The sequence below is a fragment of the Perca flavescens genome, chromosome 5 (assembly GCF_004354835.1).
Source record: "Perca flavescens isolate YP-PL-M2 chromosome 5, PFLA_1.0, whole genome shotgun sequence".
NCBI lineage: Eukaryota > Metazoa > Chordata > Actinopteri > Perciformes > Percidae > Perca > Perca flavescens.
This window is the reverse complement of record NC_041335.1, coordinates 2886988-2898164: the sequence shown is the minus strand read 5'-3', so window position 1 is coordinate 2898164 and position 11177 is coordinate 2886988. Positions and strand designations below refer to the sequence as shown.

Genomic DNA, 11177 nt, shown 5'->3' with positions numbered 1-11177 from the left:
TTACTTTAATGAACAAGACAAAATGTGCATGGCCAACATTCATTTTAAAACGAAAAGAAAAGATGAAAAAAAAACTGCTCTTGCATTGAATTTGAGCTACATATTGTGTTGGTTTAAGACACAACACATTTGATGTGTGTTTAAAATCCTCCCACAGGTTACTCTAACTATATAAAGACAAAATAATTTGTGAAACCATCTCCACTAGGCCTGTATTTTAAGTGGTCACTTATCTACTACTGTAAGTGAACAGTGACCCCATCTGGCAAGTTAAGATATTGCGATTTACAGGATCCTCATGGAGTCTGCCTCTCAAGACTTTAGGATATATCAGAATCAGATTTATTGGCCAAGTATACTTACATACACAAGGAATTTGACTTCGGTAGGTGTTAACTCTCTATACATTCAACAAATGGTCGTGTAGTAGTAAACATTCGGTAGACAAATGGTAATATAGACACATACTGTACAATAGATCAAACAATATACATTTAGGCACATATTTATATACAAAAATACAAATATACAAATAAGACATTATATCAAGACAAGTACATATGGAGTGGGATGCAAGGTGCAACAAGTCATAGTGTAAAGTAGTGTGCAAGATGCATATTGGAATGATAAGTATGTAATGTGTGGAGAAGTGGGGATGACCCCACTTATCCGAAGTTCAGGAGAGTGATGGCAGAGGGGAAGAAGCGGTTCTTCTGTCTGGTTGTTTTTGTGCTCGGGGATCTGTAGCGCCTGCCAGAGGGGAGGAGGTTAAAACGAGTGTGTGCTACTATATAAACTCCGCAAAAACAAGAAACGTCCTCTCACTTTTATTTTCAGCCAACTTAACATGTGTAAAAGTTTGTATGAACATTAAAAAAAAATCAACTACTAAGAACTAAACTGAACAACGTTCCACAGACATGTGACTAACAGAAATGGAAAAATGGCCCTGAACAAATGCACCTTTGACGTCAGTAAAAAAAAATAAAAAATAGTGTTATAATTAGTGTGTTACCCAAATGGTTTTATCTTGTGCGCACAAGATATGGATAGGCCTATATATAGCCTATTTATATATATATATAAGATACAAATATTATCTGTCAGATTTCAGGGACTCCATGGCTGCCTGCAAAACACTGCATCAGAGCTCTCTATGTTATAGACCTGTATACTGTTAACTGACTGCAGACATTTCTATTGGTTATTGTGTATTTTACAATATACAAAAAAATATTCTATATGGACATCTGGAAGAAATCACACTGTGTTTAGTTTGAGTTTGTGTTCTCCTCAACATGCAGGTCCTGAAATATGATTTTATTCATATTTTGATTGTATCTCATGCGAGATATGTTGTGTGTTGTGTTAATACAGGCATATTGTCTGCACAATAAAATAAAATATCTTCTTCTCACATTTCTGACAGTTTTGAGGCAGTTCAAATCATACACATCACAAAGCTACATGAAAATGACACATGTAGAAACAAAAAAAATGATAATTTGTATCATCCATTTGACTTCTTAACGTATCAATATAATCACACATACTTTGCATACTTTTATGTTATACAGTGTTTGAACAATTCGGCATCGTACTTACAAAACATATCAAAAAGATATTCATTTCCATCCAATGAACATTACAACCTTACTTAATGATCAAAAACTCGAGAAGAAAGGCACTTCAATACACAAAGAGAAAAAAAGAAGGTAAAAAAAAGTAAACAATACAAAATACAGAAAATATAATACAAAGACAAGGTGAAACGGAATGTAGGCTATATAATCACATTTACTTGAAAAAATCTTACAGTACATCAGCTATATAAATACTTCTCTTATTATTAACAATTTGGATAGACTCCAAAAAATTCCGAAATTCAATTCTGAAGTTGAGTAAAAGCTGGCCGAGATTTAGAAAATTTCGCTTTATGGATATGAAATTTCCCTTGTAGAATGAATAGGTTGACAATCCTATGTATATGTTTTTTTTTATCATAATTAAGAATAACATCTTTTGAATATTGAAATAGTTTTAAATTTTCTCCCAGAACTCCACAGAATAAATGTGTACTAGTTTGCGCGTGCGTCATTAAAAGTCATGGCAACAGAACGGTGACGCGCGACTAGGTGGGCTATATAACATCTGCAGATCTGCTCTCTCTCTCTCTTTGCTCTTGGACTTGACCGACTGCAAAATCTGATCGCTGGAAAGCATCTGGAGAACTAGCTAGCAAGCTAAAACAAACAACTGATAGAAAAACAAAAGGCGAATATACTAATATATATATATATATATATATATATATATATATATATATATATATATATATGTATATATATATATATATATATATATATATATATATATATATATATATATATATATATATATATATATATATATACAGTAGATTTGGCCTATATATAGCTATATATATATATTAGTAGTGGCGAAATGGCTGCTGTCAACAGAGGCCATCATCATGCAGGTAAGACTAACTTAGCTAGCTAGCTAAGTAACTTAATGTCAAGTTTTCCCCATTGAAATCAAATGTATTTCACATAGAGAAAATAAGCTTAAGAAATAAACATAGAAGTACATTAAAGTACATTTATTTTCTATGTTTTTTCTTGATTAACTCCGCTAGACACTTTAAAATCCTTCTCACTACAAAAATGAACATCATTTGTTGAATTTAAAGGTGAACAAGTAGCTAGCTAGCTGAACATTAGCAGAGTATTTGATGGCATGTTTCAACAACACAGATTGGGTGATACTCGACGTTTTCTGGCTGTAAAATTGTTATTAGGAAGTTGTATTAGTGGCGGCAAATGTGTGGAATACATCAACAATGGTGTAGGGATTTGAAAACGCTGTTATTTTGGTTTGAGGGGATCAATTTAGTCGAATTTGGCATCGAAAGTTTTGGAAAAAATATGGTGACTGGGCCAATTTTTCATAAAATGCATAAAATATATATTGTATGTAACCATGGAGACGATGGAACAATTAGGAGCAAACGTCAAGAACTATCAGAATGTCAGAACGTGCAGGTGATAAGGAGACAACATCAGCACGTCAGAACGTGCAGGTGTGAACATAAACAAACTGTGTGGCCAGCTGTTTCACACTGTATTCCCAGCTGTTGTTGGAGCATCGAGTTCTTTAAATTCAAAGTTCATCACATTTATGAGCTAATTTTCAGATATTTATTAAACGCATCATCAGGTTATTATTATTAGTGTTTTATGAGAAAATAGAAATCGAACTGCTGGTGTCTGGCTGTTGTTGAACAAAGAACACAAACGTTAACACTTTATTCTCATTTAGGACTCTTGTACTTGAAATGTTGTTATTTAACACTGAAATGTGTTTTCGTTCCAAGTGAGAAAAAAAAAGAGTGGCAGTTTAGTTGGTTTGTCATGTAACTTATAAAGTGGGGGAATAAATAGCGAATATAATGTGCCCGCAGAAGCTCAGATGTTTGTGTGATTATTCTGGAGTTGTCTGTTGATGTTTGCGCATGACTTTGTCAAGGTAGCCATGGTTCAGCGTGAGTAATAATGCATACATGTGTGTATTGTTATTTCACACACCGTAATTGCAAACCATAGGGGCAGATGGAGACTGTAACTTTAACTTGCAATCACACACACAGTCATGAAAATTGAAATTTATTAAAGAATTCTTGGAGAAGTGGAAAATGTTTTGAGCACGTGGGCTCTCAACTGATTGTATGCCAATGTTTTTCCGTATTGTATGCCAGAGTGATCAGTGGCACACAGCACACGTGTGTCTGTATTTGTATGCACTGATGGTGCAATGTAGACTGGGTAAACTCAGCGCGATCTGCCGCCGATTTGATTTCGCCCTGCAGCTCTGTGATTGACAAATATTGGTTCAACAAAATGTTGATTTTGAAACATGGTTGGCCCGGTACTATTTCTTGTAATGCCTCTGTTTGGTCCCTGCAAAAGCTGTCATCCTGTGTGATGTCACCTTGTTGTCACTTGAAATGAAGGTGGTTTGTGATTCAACTGCCATCTTTGTGCTTATAGGGGGGACTGGGCAAAGCAACTTTTTTTATAAGGTAAGGTTAAGGTAAGAACTTCTGAAAATTAGCATGTTCTTACATAGTTGTGATGGTGCATGCTTCATGTCTGTGATCGTGTGTTGGAGTATGTGTTGGGATGTGAATCAGTGTGTGAGCCCTTTCATTTATTTTCTTTAAGTTTTCAAGTTTTATTAATTGAATCTTTTATTTTTAAGCTCTTACCATTAGGTTACTGGTTATTTCACATGAAAGATATTTGGATGTGTGTTTTGTCTTCTCAACGTTCTAACGTGTATGTCTTGGAAAAGGAAATGTCTGCTATTTCTTCTATTTAACAGCACAAGGCCGGCTACACACTGGCTGCGTAGCGTGAGCGTGTCAGCTGCGTGGCGTGTCCGTTTTTATTTCGGCTCCCATGTTAACAGGTTAGGTGACATGCACGTCTCAGGCGCACCAAAAACGTGTGCATGTTAGAAAGAGGACCGACGCTTATTTTTCACGCAACATGCAAGTGTGTTGGAAGCGTTTCCTGGCAAAATAGAATATATGCTTATATGTGATTTTGACACAAATACATACATTTTGATGTTTGAAAATCTCTAGGTTTTGACATAAATGCAGATATAAATGTAATTTAAAAAAATAATAATAATTAAATTTTCAAATATTGCACCTGTCAATACAGAACAAAATATTATGTAGCCTATTTGCTGTCAATACTGCCAATGTTGTCTTTGCTTTAATCAAATCAGTATATATTTATGTTTAACATGAAGTATACTACTGCTTGAGTGCATTGTATCAATGGGAAACATCCATGTGTACAGACAAGGCTAGCAGCAGCAGCAGCACCACGTCAGACACGTTTCTGGTGTGTAAAGACATAGAAAATGCCACGCAACTGACACACCACGCAGCCAGTGTGAAGCCAGCCTAACAATCAGGATCACACACACACAGCAGAATTTAAGTTTTCATGTTTTATTATTATTTTTAAGATTATTTTTTGGGCATTTCCACTTTTAATGGATAGCACAGCTAGATATGAAAGCGGGAGAGAGAGGGAAGACATGCAGGAAATTGTCACAGGTCGGATCTTCTGCGCCGAGGAATTAATCTATATATGTGTGCCTGCTCTACCAACTGAGCTAACCCAGCCACATCTTTTATTATTTTAATCTATTATTTTTAAGCAATTTTTTTAAACTGACAATATAACGAAATACATTTTTTTATTTGATTATTGCTTATGAAGTCACCCATAAATTGTAATGATAAGTTTTTCCATGCTTTAACTTTTTCTCCGCAGGTGTCTTGTACATCATAGAACGTCCTGCAGCTGAAGGGTTCCCTGAGGTTCTCAGGATCCTCGACGACGGCGACGATGAAGGTAAAGCTCTCCCGATTTACATCTCTGATGATGACGAGGAAGCGGAGAATGTTTTTGTCTTTGCAGGCGATGACCCCGCAGAAGCAGACGTTGACATTCGTGAGGAAGCTTCCTTTGATAATGATGAAGAGGCTAATGAGGATGATGAAGATGACGAAGAAACAGACGACAGCGACAACTGGTCTGTATCCAGCGCTGATTCTGGATATGACAGCCTGGAGGAGGAGGAAGAGGAGGAGGAGGAAGAAGATGTTGGTGATGGGCCAGGTGGTCATCGGGGTGATGATGATGATGAATATGAGTTTGAATTTTATGATTATGTGATGAACTATAGGCCTCCTCGCTTGTGGGACCTACCACCACAACTTCAGCCACTAAACGGCCAACCTCCACAGGAGCCGGATCAGCATCAGCAACCTCACCAGCATCAAGGAGGCATCAGGGAGGAGGACAACTGTGGAGAGCCAACTCTCTCAGCCTCCTGCCCTCTCTCCTCCGCAAAGAGGAGCAGGGAGCAGGGCGACGAGGAGCCCGATCCTGCTAAAAGGCTCAGGAGGAGTTACGAGGGAAGCCTCAGAGAAAAGGAGAACTTTAAAGAGACCACTACCTCAACTTCTGGCCTCAGTTCCTCCACAAAGAGGAGCAGGGAGGAAAGCGACGAGGAGCCGGATCCTGCTAAAAGGCCCAGGAGGAGTTACGAGGGAAGCCTCAGAGAAGAAGAGACCTTTTTAAGAAACAACTGTCTCAACTTCTGCCCCCAGTTCCTCTACAAAGAGGAGTGGGGAGGGATACCTGGAGGTCTTTGCAGGACTGACAATCCATCTGAAAACAGCTGGTGGCTGGATTTTTCTTTGTAGCAGTGAGGGCTGGCCTTTGCGTCTGGCAGGGCTGGCAGCACCTTAAATGGTGTCTTGCACCAGGGCCTAACTGTGTCCAGTGACCTGATTTTAGTTTTGTAACTTTTCAGAGATGTCTTTTGCATCTGGCAGGACTTTTGTAACCTTAAAGGCTGGCTTGTTTGCAGCAATGCCCTAGGTAGCGTCTTGCACCAGGGCCTGTTTTAGTTTGTAATATGTAGAGGTGTCCTGAATAAGAACATCCAGCAGGGTGGAGCTCTTTGCCTAAGTCCTGGAGTTGTAAGAAGAGCCTCATAGAGAAGGACAGCTCTGTAAAGCTGACTCCCACCACTTCCTGCCCTAGCTCCTCCACAAAGAGGAGCAGTGAGGAGGGCGACGAGGAGAGGGATCCTGTTAAGAGGCAGAGGAGGAGTTGTGGGGAAAGCCTCACAGAGGAGCAATGCTCTGAAGATCTCTGTCAACTTCTTGCCTCAACTTCTCCACAAATACGAGTGGGGAGGTATACCTGGAGGTCTTCACTTAGAGGCCAAGGTGGTAAAATGACAGAGACTCAGATCAGGATTTCAGCCCTGTATGCAGCAGGACTGACCATCCATCTGGAAACAGTCCCATCTGGTGGCTGGATTTTTCTCTGTATCAGTGAGGGGCTGGCTTTCGCGTCTGGCATCGTCCTGTAGCGTCTTGCACCAGGGCCTGACTGTATACAGTGACTACGTTTTAGTTTTGTAACTTTTAAGGTGTCTTTTGCGTCTGGCAGGATTTTTTTTAACATTAACGCCTGGCTGGTTTGCTTGATTTGAGGGCTACAGGGAGGTCTTGACTAAGATGCCCAGGTGGCAAAATGACAGAGACTCAGATCAGGATTTCACATCTGGTTGCTGGATTTTTCTTTGTAGCGCTATGGGCTGGCCTTTGGCAGGGCTAGCAGTACCCTAGGTAGCGTCTTGCACCAGGACCTGACTGTATCCAGACCTGATTTTAGTTTAACCTTAGTCTTGAGGGCTGTTGTTTGAGTCAAGCAGAGATGGTGAAACCCCAGATAGTCTTGCTGTCGAACGCCCTAGATTTAATATAATATATAAATATATACACATTGTACACTAGAATTATAAATAGCATATCTAATATTAGAATTATTATACATGATAATAATGATGTTACGGTCAAATGGTACATGTAGTCATTTGTCCTATTGATTGGTTGCTGACATCAACAGGGTTGGTCTTATCTCATATTTTAGATAGATATTTTTAAAGATAATTTTTTAGGCATTTATTTGACAGGACAGCTGAAGACATGAAAGGGGGGAATGACATGCAGCAAAGGGCCACAGGTCGGAGTCAAACCCGGGCCCCAGATAGATATTTTTAGACAGATGTTTATTGTCTGGTTGGGGGGATTTGTTTTCACAGTCTGTTACATGCACATGGGCAATATACAGGGACAAATACATGGGTATTGTGAGGGGACACAAAGTGCTCTGAGCTCACGGATGACATGTAATTTCTGCTGGATATCGGTGTGTATTGATCAAAGCCGAGATTATTGTCTGAAGTGAGTACAAGGTATTTCAATTTATTGACATGTTCCAGCCGTCCAGGGTACAAGCAGCCGAAATGGGTTTCCTCAGGAGAGTGGCTGGCGTCTCCCTTAGAGATAGGGTGAGAAGCTCAGTCATCCGTGAGGAGCTCGGAGTAGAGCCGCTGCTCCTTCGCGTCGAAAAGAGCCAGTTAAGGTGGTTCGGGCATCTGGTAAGGATGCCCCCTGGGCGCCTCCCTAGGGAGGTGTTCCAGGCACGTCAGGTTGGGAGGAGGCCTCGGGGAAGACCCAGGACTAGGTGGAGGGATTATATCTCCAACCTGGCCTGGGAACGCCTCAGGATCCCCCAGTCGGAGCTGGTTAATGTGTCTCGGGAAAGGGAAGTTTGGGGTTCCCTGCTGGAGCTCCTCCCCCTGCAACCCGACACCGGATATGCGGACGAAGATGGATGGATGGATGGATGGATGGATGGCCAGACGGACGGACTTGTTCCAGTGTGTGCTTGTGGATGGAGATGGGAAACAGTCCATTGTTTGGTGCGTTAAAGTTCTGAAGTTTTCTCTATATTTACATGAGGGAGTTGTGAGTACACCACTGTGTCAGTGTTGATAGGTTGTAATGGAGTTGTTGTCAGTGAGTAGACACAGTATGGCAGTGTCATCTGAATATGTATAGTATGCAGTAATGGGTGATGGACTTATTCATATGAGACTGTCAGGGAAGAGAACAACTAAATCAGCGCACAGCTGGAGACACACACACTGCATGGGAAGAACCCAACTCTGCCTTCATCCTTCTTAGGAGTCAGCAACCAAAGGTACTCAATTCAATTCAGTTTTAGTTATAGTATCAAATCATAACAAGAATTATCTCAAGATACTTTACAGATAGAGTAGGCCTAAACCACATTCTATAATTTACAAAGACCCAGCAATTCCAGTAATTCCCCCAAGAACAAGCATTTAGTGTGACTGTGGCAAGGAAAAACTGTATACAACCTTGGACAGACCCAGGCTCTTGGGAGTGTGATGAACATTGGCAATAATAGTCACAATAAAGATAATGGATCTATGACTAGAAATAGTAGTTGTAGTAGTTCATGGTGTAGAAGGACATAGCAGGACGTAGCAGGACGTAGCAGGGCACTGCAGAGCGTAGCAGGGTGTGGCTCAGTATGTTGTGGCCTGTTAGTCGCTGGTGTAGTGGTAATGACTTCTGTTAGACGTACCAAGAAGTCTCCTCTCCATTACTAGCTGTGCAGTGACATTAATATGATTATAAATATAGGAGATAGATAGGGTTCTCCTCAGGCCTGGTCTAAAGAGGAGACCCCTGCTCCGGTTTTACCTGATTGCTGAACTGCATGCTGTGCACTCGGCCCAATTGAAAATGAGGGTCTCCCTCAATGGGCCCCGAGTTCCAAATAAAGGTTTGAAATGAAATGATTACAATCTCACCCTGTTTTCACCTGGCATTAACATCCGTCCTGAGTGATCGGATCACAAGTGGACAGCTCTGGGGAACGGTGAAAACGCAACATTTGGAGGCGGTTTGAGCTGCATGGGTCCACATTTTGATAGCTGTGAGAACGGTAATGTGTCCTGAGTCCACATTAAAGACCACCTACTCAACTGTGAGCGGAACTACGCACTCATTCAAAGTCTTTCTCGTGTCACAGAAACCACTGAAGGAACCGTGTGTTTTGGATATTATATACTGTCAGGGATGTGACAGCGTTTTTGTTCCTGCATGCAGCCTGCAGTCCTATATCCCCAGCTCTCTTGAGTTTTCTGCAGCACTGTTGCTTTGAAAATAACGTTATCATAGTTGTCTCCTTTGTGCATATGACTGAAATGAACTGTATCCTACATGTGCCACCACTCACTGCTATAACTATTATGAGTCCTGGGAAAGAAAAGTGACCTACAATGAATACACAAGAGGTAAGTATGCTACCGACATGATATACCTGTTTAATTTTTTGTATATGATTTCTTTGTTTGTTTTTTTACTGCGGTGATGATGACTTGAGATACAGGTATGGAAATCTTTAATTACATTATCAAAATAGTCTTGCAGGTCTTCTTTATAATTAATGTTATTTATAATTTATCTTACTCTTTTTGTTATATGTTTTTACTCAGGTGGTGATGGCGCCCGGAGAGAGAAGACATCGTGAAAGAGCGAGACTCAACGCCCCGGCGGTACATCCAGTTTCCATCTTTGTTTCCACCACGACGAAGAAGAAACGGAAGGACGACTGAGGAGAGGACAAGATGGAGAGCAGGTGTTGTTTCAGTCAACAAAGTAAGTAAGCCCCCCTTTATTAAAGGTACCACGGCATGAAAATGTCACTTTATGAGGTTTTTTAACATTAATATGCGTTCCCCCAGCCTGCCTATGGTCTCCCAGTGGCTAGAAATGGTGATAAGTGTAAACCGAGCCCTGGGTATCCTGCTCTGCCTTTGAGAAAATGAAAGCTCAGATGGGCTGATCTGGAATCTTCTCCTTATGAGGTCATAAGGAGCAAGGTTACCTCCCCTTTCTCTGCTTTGCCCACCCAGAGAATTTGGCCCACCCATGAGAGAGAGAGAGAGACATCATGGCTTTCAAACAAGCAAAGTTGCAGTTGGTCAAGGCCACACCCCCACCCTCCACCTTGCCCCCCCTCTACCTTGCTCCCCCCCTCTCTCCTCCTCAATAGCTACAGAAACAGAAATGGCACATCCTAAGGAAAGCTCATTGTGAGACTGGCTCTAGTGGCTGTAATTCTGCACCAAGGCTGAATTTCGGGAAAGAGACTTCAGATACAGTATTAGGGGACCACTGAGGCCTATATAAAAGCATCCAAAGAGCACCATGTCATGGGACCTTTAAAACTACAAAAGTATGTAGTGACATAAAGTTGTGATCATCTACAGTTAACATTACATACTGTATGTTGGTGATATTTGATGTTATTATATAAAAATATACATGACTTGTTTTTGATGTTAGGACAGGACTCCTGTATCTCCTGGGGGAACTTGAGAGTGGATGTCAACCAGCCAAACATCCCAGGCAGCTGCAGCACCACAGCAGTCCACCGGACACACCTAACCTGCTTCCAGACCCCCAGACCCCTGAACCAGTGCAGCAACCGTTAGAGGAAGAAGACCGCCCCATTCAGGAGGATGAGGAGCGTCCCAAATGCACCTGTGCAGATGAAGCTGTCACTATGGGATTCCTCTGTGCTGGCTTGTTTTTGAAGCTCCTCACACGCACGCACACACGCACGCGCACACACACACACACACACACACACACACACACACACACACACACACAC

At 41.1% G+C, this 11177-nt stretch overlaps 1 protein-coding gene across 7 annotated transcripts; it reads left to right on the top strand.

Moving 5' to 3' along the window:
* Positions 1-2410: 2410 nt before the first annotated feature.
* On the top strand, positions 2411-11177 carry LOC114555047 (sarcoplasmic reticulum histidine-rich calcium-binding protein-like). Of its 7 annotated transcripts, none has more exons than XR_003692518.1 (5): positions 2424-2497; positions 4068-4099; positions 5373-5453; positions 9994-10156; positions 10847-11177. XR_003692518.1 is itself a non-coding variant. In XM_028577135.1 (3 exons), the coding sequence occupies exons 1-3, from the start codon at positions 2464-2466 to the stop codon at positions 6308-6310; spliced, it is 906 nt and encodes a 301-aa protein (XP_028432936.1). In that variant the 5' UTR covers positions 2411-2463; the 3' UTR covers positions 6311-7965. The 7 variants fall into 7 exon arrangements, 2 of the variants coding, with proteins under 2 accessions (XP_028432936.1, XP_028432935.1); XR_003692520.1 differs by having other exon boundaries at positions 4068-4110; XR_003692519.1 differs by lacking the exon at positions 10847-11177 and adding an exon at positions 10243-10277.

Coding starts and splice junctions, on each gene's coding strand:
- LOC114555047 (XM_028577134.1), top strand. CDS start 2,464: ATGGCTGCTGTCAACAGAGGCCATCATCATGCAG. Junction 2,498..5,372: donor CAGAGGCCATCATCATGCAG/GTAAGACTAACT, acceptor TTTTCTCCGCAG/GTGTCTTGTACATCATAGAA.